The sequence below is a fragment of the Egretta garzetta genome, unplaced genomic scaffold (genome assembly GCF_000687185.1).
Source record: "Egretta garzetta isolate BGI_Z169 unplaced genomic scaffold, ASM68718v1 scaffold105, whole genome shotgun sequence".
Lineage (NCBI taxonomy): Eukaryota > Metazoa > Chordata > Aves > Pelecaniformes > Ardeidae > Egretta > Egretta garzetta.
The window spans coordinates 203,291-218,290 of record NW_009259598.1 but is presented as its reverse complement, the minus strand read 5'-3'; the positions used below and the strand labels follow the sequence as shown (position 1 = coordinate 218,290).

Below are 15,000 nucleotides of genomic sequence, written 5' to 3'. Positions count from 1 at the left end.
TGGAGCTGGGATGGACGGCGGCGACAGCCAATAGTCGCCTGCCGCTGCCTGCGCTCTCTTTCGCTCTCCCCCGGCCTTCTCCCTCTCTCCGTTGGGACTTTTTTCGCTTCCTGGGGGGCGATGGGCCCGCCAGGGCAGGGCCTGGTGCTGAGGACCGGCGTAGCTCATCGCACCCGCCCGCCGCGCCTTCTCTTCCCCCGGGAGCGGTTTTATTTTTGTCCGGGTCCCTGCTGTGTATTGGCCCAGATCGCTGGCTGCTACTGGGGCTCCATGCAGGCGTCCCATGGCCCTCGCTGCACAGGGGAGCTCTGGAGAGGAGGTCCCAGCCGGCACCTGACAGAGCTCGTGGCGTGTCACGGTTCTGTCAGCTACTGCTGAGGCCAGGCACAGCTCATGGCATGCTACGGTTCCCTCAGAGCGCTGCTGAGGCCAGGCACAGCTCATGGCATGCTACGGTTCCCTCAGAGCGCTGCTGAGGCCAGGCACAGCTCCTGGCACGCGACGGGTCTCGCAGAGCCCGCTACGGTTCTCTCAGAGCACTGCTGAGGCCAGGCACAGCTCATGGCATGCTACGGTTCTCTCAGAGCACTGCTGAGGCCAGGCACAGCTCATGGCATGCTACGGTTCTCTCAGAGCACTGCTGAGGCCAGGCACAGCTCATGGCATGCTACGGTTCTCTCAGAGCACTGCTGAGGCCAGGCACAGCTCATGGCATGCTACAGTTTCATCAGAGCGCTGCTGAGGCCAGACGCAGCTCATGGCATGCTACATCCCTTCGTTTGTTTGTTGTTGAAGGACCGGCGTAGCTCATCGCACGCTGAGGCCAGGCACAGCTCATGGCATGCTACAGTTCTCTCAGAGCAGTGCTGAGGCCAGGCACAACTCATGGCATGCTACAGTTCTCAGAGCGCTGCTGAGGCCAGACACAGCTCATAGCACACGCCATCTGTTGCTGAGCCCAGACTTCACCTTAAACTTCATCTGCAGCCCAACAAAATGTCTCGCACCCTCCCCTCTCCGGAGGGAGCTCCCCTCCTGTGTCCTGGCGCATCTCCCGTCAGCTCAACCTGGCTACAGAAATACCAGGGGGTCAGTCAAGATCTCTGCATGTGCCCGGGCAGGCGCTGCGTCCGTGGCGCTCTGCCACTTCTGCTGAGCACTGACACGCTTCGTTGTAGGCGTCAGCGTGGGCGCAAGGAGCGTAAACCCTCGGCAGTGCGTGGGGCGAATGCGGGCCCGTGGAAAGCACAGGCATGGTGGGAACATAGAGGGATGTTGATGAGGGCAGCGGGAGTTTCGCCTGGCATTTTTGGTTGGCGAGGAAAAGGTGGAAAGGAGGCCATGCCTGTTCCAGGCTGGTTTTCCCCTCTGGCATCCATTGCCTTTATTTTATGGACGTGTCTCTTAAATAGCTCCATAGGTCTCCATTCCCTGCTGCGCAGGAACAGGTTTTAAATCCCCACAAACAGCGACAAGCGCCTGCCTGGAGCTGCGTGGCTGCCAGTGCGCGACAGCGGCAAGGAGGAACGTCTGCAGGCCTCGCGTTTGACTTGGTGCCCCGGAGAGAGGCAGCTTTCGGTAACGCTGGCCCCCAAACATTTTAGGGCTGTATGAGCTGTAGCCACTGCTGGTAATCACGGTGCACTGGAATGGGGCAAGAGCCATGCTGTTCCCATCCACGGCTGCCCGCCAAGGTCCAGGTGGCCTTCTCCTCACTCCAGATCACTGAAGATCTTCATCTCTGTGGGACCTAGCTCTTCCCTGGGCTCCCCAAGCCGTACTGGAAAGGGCCAGAAAACTCCCACAGCAGCACTCACTGCCTTGAGCTCCAGCCTCGTGTACCCCGCAGGTTAGGGAAAAAATTGGGTGCTGGAAAGAATATCCTTGGTTGTCAGTGCTGGAAGGCTGGAAAGAAGGACTGAGGCGGGAAGGAGGGGTGGGAAGGAGACTGGGGTCTTGTGCAGTGCGAGAGGGTGCCTCTGCCCCTTGGAAATGGGCCAACGCTGTATTGCATGGGTGTAAGTCACGGCAACGTTTCGCCCTTCCTTTAGAGGATCCGCTTGTGCTGGTTTTTTTAAGACTGTGTGTAGAATAGGGGCCTATATTGTGATATTGTTTGATACGTAGATCTCTCCATGTTTTTTCAGTGGAACTTTCAACCCCTTTATAGTAAATGTAAGTCTTCGGATAATGGGCTTGCTTAGTCTCCTTCTGCAGCCCCCCAGGCATCTCTGGCCTACAGCTGTAAAAGCTGCTGCTCGGGAGAATTGCACCATTCCTGAACAAGCTCCTGGGGTAGAAATAAGTTAATCCCTGGTGGATTTGTGTGTTGTGGCCACGTTGTTTGCTCAGTTGTGCTCTCTAGGAACCTCACCCCCCGCTCCTGGCGCAATACCCAGCGGAAATGGATGATGGGAGGTTTTTGGAAAGCCTTGAGCACACTGTGGCGACGGCGAGAGGACGACTGTTTGAACTTTCTGCTTTCACATCAGCAACCTTTGTCCATGGTGGGACAGAATCAGCATGGGCTGAAATAGCATTTAACCCCACTGAAGTCGAGTCTGTTTAGCATTTAAGCGCGCATGGGTGCTGTTTGCAGAGGGATTCTTTTTTATCCATGGCTGGGAGGTGTTTTCAAGCGTGCCAAGAAGATCAGAGCATTCCTAGATTGCTGCTTAGAAGTTTCTGTTGTTGCAGACAAGGTCGCAGCATTCAGCTGTGTGTGTCTGAGTTCATTTCATTGCTGCTTTCAAGGTGTTTTGGGGGTGGGTAGCTGTGTCTCTCCTAATATCCAGCTGCATGTCTTATCCCAGGCGCTCGGCTCTCGCTGGCAGCAATTTCCATGCCGTTTTAGATGCTTCTGTGTAGTGCTAAGTAATTGTGTGGTTTACAAATGGGGTGGTTTATGGCAGTCAGTGTCTGTGGTGCAAATCCCACTTTGGGTAATTTCTCTAGACAATATACTGATTGTTTCACTAACGCAACAGGAACGCCGTGCCCTTGTTTTTCCCATCAACAGGTGAAATAACCCTTCCTTGACATTCTTGTTCCGCTGAAATTTGCTTGTCCCTCAGCACTCCCAGCAATCACCTAATGCCTTGTTTTTTTCCTGAACACAATATTGAATATGAGTGTGGTCAGCTCATTAATTACTTTATCCTCCAATATCTTTTTGCTCATGTATCTTTTTGCCGCCAATATATTTTCTCATAACCCACCTGAGTTGTAAGAGAGCTGTTTGTCAGCAGGATTTTCTAGTTTTTTTCCTTTGATGATCAAGTTGTCCTTATACCCTTATTTTAAAATTCTTTTCTCCTACTGATTGAAGCTGTTGGAGCTTGGCTGGGACAAGCACAGCTGGGTGTCTGCAGATCAAGTGGCTGATTAAGAGTTTTAAGGCAAAGGTCCTGAAATTCGTGGTGCCTATATTTGCAGGTGGAAATTGTCATCTGAAAAGAAATTGTGCCTGCAGGCTCCATCACTGTGAGTGTGCATACCGACACTGGCTTGTTTCTGTGGATGCAAAGGAGATTTTGGAAACTTTTCCCAAAGCCTGTTTGCTTCTTAGGACGCATTTTGTACCATGGCTTAGTCTTGTGGTTCACAGAGCCAGTACTTTGAAGAGAAACATGTCGCTCCTGGAATTTGTTATATCTTTCTGGAATAAGCTCAGGTGTGGGTCCTGGTCCTGCTGTGGTTCACAGAGCCAGTACTTTGAAGAGAAACGTGTCGCTCCTGGAATTTGTTATATTTTCTGGAATAAGCTCAGGACTTCGTGTGGGTCCTGGTCCTGTGAGGTGCTTTGACTCCCACGATTGAGGGTTTGTGGAGCTGTGTCCTTCACAGAGCAGAAATAATGCGACGGCTAAGTACAAATTATGGGTTTGCAGCGTGTTTTCTTGTCTGTGGGTCCCACAGAATGGGGCTGAATGTGTGGATTGCTCTAAACAAGGGTGAGGTGCTTGTTCAGGCCTCTGCATAGCAACAGATAAGCTCTGGGCTGACTTATCTTCTCGGGGAGATTTTACATTTGCTTTTCTTTGTGTCCTCTCCAGCTTGTTTTAGCCTCAGCCTGTTTCTTCCCATAACTCATGTTCCCATCCCTGACACTGCCCTTCTCGCTTGCATTACTCACTTGGCTTCCTCTCCACTTTCCCTCTTCGCTGCCTCCCTCCTTCGCCCTCAGATCGCCGGGCTCCTGCCACCACGTCTCCATCCTCCCCCAGATCATCTTGTCAGCTCCAGGCTTCTGCTCCGCTCCCCCTTGATGGGCACCTCCTTAATGTGAGGAGCCGACTCTCAAATAATTATCTGGGTTTCTGATTAGCATTTTGGGAGGGCAGAGCTGGCTTGGGCTTTTCGTTAAGGCTCTGAGTAAATACCACGGCGCAGTTCCTGGTGCAGTCCAGAAGCTGTCTTGCTGCTTTCCTGCTCGTACCCTCGTGGAGTCTCCATGCAGAATCGGCTCAGGTGCCTGAACAAGGACTGTGGCTCCAGAGGGGCTAACGCTGAGCCAGAGCTTGTAAGTCCATCTGGATCCATGCGGCTTGTTCCCATGCTTGTTCCCCTTCGCTTCCTCCTGGATCGCACCAAGGAGCAGAAGAGATGCACATTGAGCACCCACTACGTTGCTCAGTTCGTCCCCTGGTTCTGTTTGGGCTTTTGTGACCCATTTTCCATGCTGGGAAGGACATGGTCTGTTCAGTGCTCACTGTCTGGAGAGTGGTGCAAGGAACAGCTACGTCTGTGAGAGAAGGGAAAGCAAAGCTGGAGGGTGATTTTTCATTACGGGACTTTTTGTATCCGCAGTGTGGGAGAGGAAGAAGTGGTGGTGGTAACCCTGATATGGGAAACTCAGAGGAGCTTCCTCCTGGACTGAGGGAGCACTGCTAGTTTTCTCATATGGAGCTCTGACAAAAAAACTTTGGAAATGCTTTCACAGGGCAGGAATAGTGCTCTCCTTTCCATCTGGAAAACATCCAGCACGTTTTCTGTGCTACTGGGGATATAAAAGAAAAGCCACAGGCAGAAGAAGAGAGAACTCCTTAGCCTGTGTGAACTTAGTATGTGAATGGTGTGAGCGGATGTGATAATTTGAATTTTGGGGGATCTGAATGCTTTGCTGAGCTGAATGCACAGCAGAGTGTTTGGATGCTGTGCTGTAAAATATATTTCAGCTCTTCTCATCCGGTGGCATGGGGGTATACACATCTTCTGGCATGCAAATAGAGAAGACTGGAGAGTGCTGTGCATTGCTGTGATACACATTGCGAGAAATGGTTGATATATCCATTATCTGCTTGTATGTAAGAAGGTGAAGAGGCCTCAGCAAGCCTGAAATTGCTGGAGTCTCTAGTGGAAATGTTGCTGCATTGCAACGCTGACTGAGTTTTTGAATCTGTGCTGCTCCTCGCTTGTCTCCTTGGCTTACGCTGTCCTCTGTCCTGGCTTGTTGCAGGGTCTCTGGACCGCAGCGATGAGGAAGCCTCGGAGGAGGTCCCGGCAGAACTTGGAGGGGAGGCGTTCTCCCTCACCCTACAGCCTCAAGTGCTCACCGACTCGGGAGACCCTGACGTATGCTCAGGCCCAGCGGATCGTGGAGGTAGACATCGATGGACGGCTTCATCGCATCAGCATCTATGATCCCTTAAAAATCATCACGGAGGACGAGCTGACTGCCCAGGACATCACAGAGTGCAACAGCAACAAGGAAAACAGCGAGCAGCCCCTTTTCCCTTCCAAATCTAAGAAAACGCCGTCCAAAGGCAAGAAGAAGGAGTCCTGCTCCAAACATGCACCAGGGTCGTCTTTACACTTACCCCAGCCCAACTTCCGTGTGGTGGACTCCTTCAGCCAGCCAGATGCCCCTCCTCTCCCTGCCGCCTACTACCGGTACATTGAAAAGCCTCCTGAGGACCTCGATGTAGAGGTGGAGTACGACATGGATGAGGAGGATCTGGCATGGCTGGAAATGGTCAACGAGAAGAGAAGGGACGATGGTTATGGGACAGTTTCTGCTGACACTTTTGAGCTGCTGGTGGACCGGTTGGAAAAGGAGTCGTACCTTGAGAGCCGGAACAACGGGGCTCAGCAGTCCCTCATCGATGAGGATGCCTTCTGCTGCGTCTGCATGGACGACGAGTGTCACAACAGCAACGTCATCCTGTTCTGTGATATCTGCAATCTGGCCGTGCACCAGGAGTGTTATGGCGTGCCCTATATCCCCGAGGGGCAGTGGCTTTGCCGCTGCTGCTTACAGTCCCCTTCTCGCCCTGTGGATTGCGTCCTTTGCCCGAACAAAGGTGGAGCCTTCAAGCAGACCAACGATGGCCGCTGGGCTCATGTGGTTTGTGCTATCTGGATCCCAGAGGTCTGCTTTGCAAACACTGTGTTCCTGGAGCCCATTGAAGGGATAAATAACATCCCCCCGGCTCGATGGAAGCTCACATGCTATATCTGTAAGCAGAAGGGCATGGGAGCTGCTATCCAATGCCACAAGGTGAACTGTTACACTGCCTTCCACGTCACCTGTGCCCAGCGGGCTGGTCTCTTCATGAAGATCGAACCCATGAGGGAGACCAGCATCAACGGCACGACATTCACCGTGCGCAAGACTGCTTATTGTGAGAGTCATTCCCCACCTGGGACGGTGAAAAAAGGGGCTCCAGCTGCTAGTGGTGAGGGGCAGGAGGACACTGTGAAGGAGGAAGGAGAGGAGGAATCCAATTCTGGCCCTCCCAAAGGGTCTCTGAAAAAGAACCAAGTGAAATTGAAGCAGAAGATCAAAAAGGAGCCTGGTGATGTGACCAACGGGCGTTCGTCTGTGCCCATGGTGACGGTCACACAAATCCCCTCTTACAGGTGAGTGTTGCAGGTTTAGGGAAGGAACTGGACAGCTGGAGCTGGGCAGGGTCTGTTTTGAGGACTTGGTCCCCCTCGTTGTTGACCTTAGGAGCGCTGCCTCCAGTGAAGACCTAGCATTAACCGTGTTCAAAGCATGTTCTGCAGAATCATCCTGACCAGTGTTCTTCCACGTGAGTGTTGCTGGCACACTGTGGTTTCCCTGATTTGCCGAGCAGCCGTCCAAAAGTGTCATGTAATGCATAATCCGTGGTGGTCCCTAACAGCAAACACCCATTGAGCGTCCACATTTACATAGATGAAGGTGGTTTGAAAATACTTCAAGTTGGCATGCAGATAGGGGTCATCCTCTATTAAATTTTTTTTAATCTCTTCGTTTCATAGTTTCTTAATTCCTCCTTTTATTACAGAGCATGCCAAACTTCTTGATGTTGCAAGCTTTGAATTTGGCTGTGTATTTTTTTTCTCCCAGCTCTCTCTCATGCAGAACTAGGTAGTGCTGAATTTTCTTTGGTGCCTGAGGAAGTATGGTGATATGTTGCCAGCATCCTAACAGATAAGCTTTGGAAAACTGCTGGTAAGGCAGCACGTATAATCTAATGAATGGTTTGAAAAGGTTCAAATAGGTGCTGTATTATTCTTGGACTCCTGTCACATTAGTTTCCCAGACTTCAGCTTAATAACGTCAGGCTTAAATGACCCGCAGGAAAGTTCTTGATACTGAAAGTAGTTTTGAAATTAAGGCTGGGAGCCAAATTGGTGATTGTGTACTTTGACTGTGCTGTGGCAAATGCTTGGTGAGAACCTCCAGCCGAGCTGCTCCTGAAATAGCTGCTACTGAAATACTGTGAAAAGTAGGCACATCTGTCTTCGCGGTGGGGAGATCCCAGATTGTCCCAGTTGCATGTGTAGTTCAGAGCGTGCACACCACCACAAAGCTTTGTTGGGAAACCCGATGGTATCACCAGGGTCTGCAGAGTCACGATTGCTTTGCAGCTGGCTCCATGGCACTTCTCTGCTTCCTTTAGGCTGAACAAAATCTGCAGCGGCCTCTCCCTCCAGAGGAAGAACCAGTTCATGCAGAGGCTTCACAACTACTGGCTGCTGAAGCGGCAGGCGAGGAACGGGGTGCCCCTGATCCGGCGCCTGCACTCGCACCTCCAGTCCCAGAGGAACGCGGAGCAGGTACTGGTCCCCAGCTGAACACGCATGGGAGGATGGAGAGCTTGCATTCCAGGAGGAGATGCGCTTGATGCATGGCTGGGAAGGGAAGTGAGGGTGATAGGATCAGAGGGTGACCTGATTTAAGTTCTCTTTTGGTCTTCTCTCGGTATGCTCATGCCTGAAGAGCTGACTTAGTGTATCAGTGGGGTCATCATGCCACTAGAATTGGTGCTGATAAGCCAGCAGGTAAGAGTTTTTCCCCTTGAGTCAGGAGGCCCAGGATTGTGCAAGGGTGTGATGGGCCCTTGGTGGACAGATCTCTCAGATGAATCATAAAAACACGTTCCTCATGAGTGATTAAAGATCCCCTCCTCAAGAAAATGGGTGTTTGCTCCAGAGTCCTGGCCAAATTCCAGTTTGGGTCATTCTTCCTGCTGCTTGAATTTCCGACCCTCCCATGCACATTTATGTGGAAGTTTAGATGTAATCATCAGCCCTGGACTCCTTTGCTTCCTCCTCTGAGCTGGCATCCAGAGTCACTCAATCTCGATGCTGTTAAACAGCACTGAGTTTGGCACGAGAAGTAATTGGTGAAGTAATGAAGCTGTCGGACTCTACCCTCTAACATAGCCTGTCAGTAGGCGTTGTGCACGTTGTGCACGTGTACTTTTACTGTAGCTGGAGGAATTTGTAGGTTTTTGGTTTGTATGAAGGCTGCTGTGAGTGATTAATAAAAAAAATATTTCCCACTCATCAGTCTGGAGTTGAGGAAGTGCAGCATTTCCTTGGTGTATTAAGTTGGCAATTTACCGTAAGTTCATTCTTAAAAACAAATGTCCTGTAAATATAAATGATCAAGATCTTGTGAAGCAATTGTCCTCTCTTGGCAATCACGCACAAGTAGATGCACTTCAGCTATATCCTCAAAACCATTTGAAAAGCTCCAGATTTAGGAGAGGAAGGATGATTGCGTTGTGAAGCCACTGAACTGTGCCTGGGAAGGTGTGAGCTCATCCCCCAGTGTTGGCTGTTCCTTTGTGTTTCGGTGACTCTCTTTCCGTGGCTCTATTTCTTATTGGTTACGAAAAGGATAATAATAGCTCTTTTCCCCCATGCTTTTGCTCGCCTTGCCTTTTTACCGGAAACGCTTTGGGCTGCCTCTTCAATGTGCAGCAGCCAACAGAAAGAATTTCCAGCCTCTGTAATGAACTTGGATATGAAAGCAGGGAGGGTGTACATGAGCATGCACTGAAGCGTGTTCGCAGAGTGTAGCTACAGTATGATTTAGGCCTAACTTCACAGATAACATAAAATCCAGAAAGGCTGATGTTGTGTTTGCTAGACAGCCAAGTGTTGTAGGAAGGAGGGGACGTAGTCTGAACAAGAGACAGGAGGTAGACAGGAGGAAGACTTATGAGAGCAATTCACGGGGGACGCCTAGAAAGAGGAGGAAACGCAGGAAGCCGGTCGTGTTTTTCATCTCACCCCACTGTTCTGTCTTACAGAAGGAGCAGGATGAGAAGACCAGTGCAGTGAAGGAAGAGCTGAAGTACTGGCAAAAACTGCGGCATGACTTGGAGCGGGCACGGCTGCTCATCGAGCTGATCCGTAAGAGGGAAAAACTCAAACGGGAGCAGGTAGGTAGTGTTGGCTGTCAAGTTGCTGCACTTAGCTTCGATCCCGTGCCAAAGCACCCTGTGCTGCAGGAGGCAGAGGAGGAACACGACAGTTTTTCCTGAGCCTTTTCTTCTTTTCGTAGAGTATGACTTTTGGATGTGCAGAGCAGCCATCCCTCCCTATGTCAGCCACAGGCTCGCACTGCCCAGCCTTTGCCCTCAGAACCAATGCTGGGCTGCAGAGTGCTGGGAAAATATATTTGCATTACTAACGGTGGATTTGATTCCTGACCTCCAGCACGCCTTCTGTTTCTGGGCATGGACCAGGTGTTTTGCAGAGTAGAAGTTTGATCTCCTTTAATGTTTATTTCGGGAGTTTGGTAACACCTATTCCAGAGAAGAGGTCTAAATCCCAATTCTGCTCTGTATTTCAAAAGCTAAAAATTCCTGTGTTTTGCCCTCTACATTTTTGAAAAGACAGAGTTTTAGGATGGAGACCATTTACTGGTTTCCTCTTGGATCTGTGTGCGATTCTCCAAAGTTGCACCATTACTTCCTGTGCTTGTCAGGTTTGCCTGCTGAGGGTCTTTGCTTGCCATACCTGGTTGGACAGTGCAGCCACAGCTCTGCTCTCCGGCACAAGTATCTTCATGAAAGACTGGCCCTATGCAGGGTGAGCCTGCTTGCATGGCCTCAGGCATTTCCTGGGTGCTCTCCCCCCTGCTAGGTGCTCAGGCTGCCTGCAGGGAGCCAGGCAGAGGGAAAGCAGCATCCTCTGTGATCACAGCCCCTCTGCAAGCTATTTTTTTTGTGGTCAGAAACTGCCCACAGCTTTCCTGGAGTCTTTTTGATGCCAGCACTGGTTCATTTGCTACGTTGTCCCTGATTTTACAGCAGTGGCTCAGTCCTGCTTGCTGTGTGGACATATTTTAGGTAGGAGGATCGAAAAAAAATCACTCTTGGGCTTTGTTTGCTTTTGATATCTTGATATATCCCTATCACAGTTGGTTAAATCCATAAAAGCTTGTTAAAAATATTGTGTGCTTTATAAAAGGATAAGAGTATCTAGTTGGAGCTCTGCCCCAGCCCAGCTTTTAGCTGAGTGGAGAAGGATGCTCCAGAGTCCTCAGTCTTTGTTCGGGTTCTTTCCTGTTTTGGGAGAAGAGCATAGTCTTTATATCCATCTTCCTTCATTCTCTTATTGATGCTGTCTTGTTGCTGAGCACATCAAATACAGTTTGCTTTATGTAAACAGACTTGCTTTCCTTTGCTACTGAAGTGGTTGATTTAATGACATAATGAGGGATTACAAGATCAAAGGAATTAAAACGTTAAAGGACAAAGAAATACTTCTATCCTGTTCCAGTCTCCTTTGAATAGAGTTTTGGAGTAAGAGATCAAAACGGTGCTACAACATGTTTGCTTGAAATCCAACAGTATTAGAGACTTCATAAAGGTTGTAAGAAACTGTATTAGGAATTTGCAAACTTCTAACCGCTGTTGTTTGGCTTCTGCCTCGAAGTGTGAGAACTTACATCTTAAACTTTGTTTATGCTCTCTAGTCTAATTATGGATGTTGTTGTTCATGTCCACGCCTACATACTTTTAACTTTTGTATAATGTTGCTAATTGGCATAATAATATCTTGAGGCAGGGAGTTCTACAGGATAATTTACCAGGCATGAAAAGCTTCTTCCTGTTTGTTTTCATTTTTAGTTGTATTTTCTTTTACTTTGATGGGGTTTTCTCTTGCTTTGGCTTTATGAGATTGGATAAACAGGAGCTCCCCATGCAAAAGGGTTGGACTGTGCCGTTAGACTCTGCAAAGTGCTGTCTGCCAATGTGCGTCCTGCACATGGAGGGGACAGGGTGTTTGTCAGAAATTCTTCAGCAGTGAGTCTACCAGGCTATTGGTATGATGACCTGAGGTTTCCACCACTGAGTAGAGCTGGGGTGATGATTCAGAAGAAACCAGAGGGAGACACCGCTCACGTACCCTGTCCTCGATGCTGCTATGGAGCTACAGCTGACCCCTTTCAATGTACTCCTGCGCACAACGCTGGACCTGCTGCAGGAGAAGGATGCTGCCCAGATCTTTGCAGAGCCCGTTAACCTGAATGAGGCAAGTCTCTTTCCTAGAGGTGTCTTAACGGGTTGTAGATGAGGTATTGCTGGGCAGAAGCTCATGTGCTGTCATAACCCTGGAAGCACAAACCACCTTGTCCCAAGCTGCTGGTAGACTAAAGAATATCTCAAAGAGGACTCACAGTGTGGGTATCCTTCCAGGCCAAAAAAGGGGATTGTTTTCTAGAAGCTTCAGCACGTCTCAGACAAGTAATGTTTTGCAGAGCCAGGATGTGTCTGCCTTGACTGGGTGACACAGACATGAACTGCTGGCCCTGCCCCTTGCCGGTGGAAAGGGCATTAAGAGTGCTTATGATGGATGCGCTCTAGTTGGCTAGTAAATGGTTTTTGTAATTGTACAGGTTTTATATGTTTAGGTTCCAGATTACCTGGAATTCATTTCCAACCCAATGGATTTTTCCACCATGAGGCGGAAGCTGGAGTCCCACCTGTACCGAACATTGGATGAGTTTGAGGAAGACTTTAACCTTATAGTTACCAACTGCATGAGGTATAATGCTAAAGACACGATTTTCCACCGAGCAGCTGTCCGGCTCAGAGACCTTGGAGGAGCGATATTGCGTCATGCACGGCGGCAGGCTGAAAACATCGGCTTTGACACTGATGTGGGGATTCACCTGCCAGAGTCACCCAAAACTGAGGACTTTTACCGCTTTTCTTGGGAGGATGGTGAGTGTTTGTTAACCTTTATTTTTTCAGGTAGATCATAACTGTGTTCTTTGTTCAGATCATGTCGCTCAGCCTGCGTGAAAATCATAGCTGTCACTCAGCATACAAGAATTTTCCTGTCCATCTATTTACTTAAGCATATATCTAACTTCTTCATAGCCTCAAGGAGCAGGATTTCAGGTGAGCCAGGCACTCAGAGCTAGGTGCAGCTTAGCTCCAGCTCTCCTAGTGCATGTCTGCCTTGGAAGAGCCTCATGACTGCCCATGCTGTTTGGTTTGTGCCATGGCTGCACTATAAACTTGGTATTTTAAGGAACAATACAGAGGTGGGTATAGGATTTTTTCCTCTGAGGAAAGCTCATGTATTTCATGGTAAATTGTCACAGTACAGAGCGACTGGGTTTGATGGAGCACTGAGGGCTGGGAGGGGGTGGTGTGGGGTTGAGGTACTGGAACCCCAAGCAGCCCTTCTAGCTGAGACTTCCCATTCACAACATGATCACCTCCATTCCCACAGCTATCTTGAGCTGCAGCTCCAAAGCAGTGGTTGAATAACTTAGCTAAACTGAGTACAGAATACTGCTGCCATCCAGCACACAGAGCTCCCAGTCTGCCCTCCATTTCCTACATGTTACAGCCCTCTTGGACGCAGACAGACAGTCTGTTATGAAATTTGTGTTGGTGTATGATAGTACAACTCTCAGCTGCCTGCCCTGCTCCGGAGGATGCCAGCCCTTCAGCAGAGCCAGAGGAATGGCAAACATGTTATGTTTTGGCCAGGTCTGTTTGTGGTCTGATTTTGTTGTTTAATCTGGCAATGAAATAGGTTTCTGCCAAGGACCTGGACTGTGAGCTGTCGTGTGTGGGTGCAGGCACATGTTCTTTTACTGTTGCCCCTGGGACAGTAATGGGAACTGGAGGGCAGTGCAAGTTAAATCAGCTGCTCTTTACCCAAAGTAAGGAAGTCTGAGCTCCAAGGTTTAACAATTCCTAAATCCCTGAAGTTGGTTCATGAATAGCTGCAGTGGGAATGAGGCACGGCAGTGGTCCTGAATGCAGGAGTGGAGTTCCCTTCTTCAAGCAGCTGTGTTCCTTCCCTTCACCATTACGCTCTCTTTTGATGCAGTGGATAACATCCTTCTCCCAGAGAACCGGGCTCACCTCTCCTTGGAGGCCCAGCTGAAGGAGCTGCTGGAGAAGCTAGACATGGTGAGCACCATGCGGTCCAGCGGCGCCCGGACGCGACGCATCCGGCTCCTGAGACGGGAGATCAACTCCATTCGGCAGAAGCTGGCCCAGCAGCAGAACAAGACCATGCCCAACGGGGAGCCTGTGCCACGGGAAGAGGGGCTGGATAAAACATCAAGGGAAGGGGACGAGGAAGGGGAGAAAGGTGAGAGGTTGCAGCAGGCTTTTACCTCCAGCTCTCCTAGTGCATGTCAGCAGTCAAGACCTGCTGTTTCTCCTGTCCGTGGCCCTAGTGAAAAATAGGAATGACTGTTGGTAGTTTTGGCAATAACTCTTCCTAAAATATTCAAGCAGATTCTTTATTCCTTTAGCAGATGATGCCAAGCCCCCGCACCCTCCCACCCTGGAGCCCACAGGACCTGCACCCTCCCTCTCAGAGCTGGACTCTCTGCAGGACCCTCCAACACTCAAACCCATCAGCGAAAGCAAGCCCTTCAATCAGCTGCAGAAGAAGGTGATGTCGGACAGGGAACTCTTTGACAAGAAGGCGCTGCAGCGGGAGAGCCAAGCCTTCCAGCGCCTGCTCAGTGACAACGGCCTGAACGGACTGGCCTTGCCACCTGCAGACACCCCTGCCAGCCCCCCTTTCAGCGGCGTGGGCCGACGGACATCTGTCCTTTTTAAAAAAGCTAAGAATGGGGTGAAGCTGCAAAGAGGCCTGGAGTGCTCCCTGGAGAACGGGGAGGACCACGGGCAGAGTGGGCAGCTTTCACCCTCCCACCCTGACGGGGAGCGACAAGCTCGGAAGCGGCCACAGGGCAGGACCTGCAGCGAGAGTGATGGGGAGAAGTCGCCCAGGCAGGCGGGACAGAGAGGTAATGCCTTGGGATTTCTCTTCCTTCTGTACCCTTGGAAACTGTCAGATGGGGCTGAGGGAATCCTGGGGCCGAGTAAAGACATCTGCATCCAAACTACTCACCTTAAACTCAGTTTATGCTTGGGGGAAACAGTCCTCATAACCAGATGAGGTTCAACTCTTCCACAGATTTCTAAAATAAGACAGACAAGACACGTCCATAATGAGTTGCACCTCTCCTCCACTGACTCGACACGGAGTTTCTGGTAACTTAGTTCAGCTTTAGACACCTCCATTTTACACATTTAAAGGTACCAAGATGAAGCCCAGGGAGATCACAAGGAATTCTTCCCTTTACAAGTCAGCAGGGCTACTGTAAGAGAGAGTTTGCCATTTTTCGTAGTGCAAGCCAACCAATGTGCCCAGCTGCCTGTAAAGCTGGTGAATGGTCTGGCTGGAGACTCCAGGCTCTCCAGTAAGGGCTGAGAAGTGTTGGCATTC

The 15,000-nt window shown here is 50.1% G+C and overlaps 1 protein-coding gene across 1 annotated transcript in view; it reads left to right on the top strand.

The window, feature by feature from the left end:
• Window positions 1-3,783: 3,783 nt before the first annotated feature.
• Window positions 3,784-15,000, top strand: part of BRPF3 (bromodomain and PHD finger containing 3) — a 25,004-nt gene continuing 13,787 nt past the window's right edge. The window contains exons 1-8 of the mRNA XM_009638179.2: window positions 3,784-4,522; window positions 5,459-6,861; window positions 7,890-8,046; window positions 9,531-9,671; window positions 11,623-11,763; window positions 12,143-12,455; window positions 13,582-13,848; window positions 14,015-14,518. Coding sequence (XP_009636474.2) covers window positions 4,454-4,522; window positions 5,459-6,861; window positions 7,890-8,046; window positions 9,531-9,671; window positions 11,623-11,763; window positions 12,143-12,455; window positions 13,582-13,848; window positions 14,015-14,518 — 2,995 coding nt within the window. The 5' untranslated portion in view covers window positions 3,784-4,453. The remainder of the gene's footprint in view (window positions 4,523-5,458; window positions 6,862-7,889; window positions 8,047-9,530; window positions 9,672-11,622; window positions 11,764-12,142; window positions 12,456-13,581; window positions 13,849-14,014; window positions 14,519-15,000) is intronic.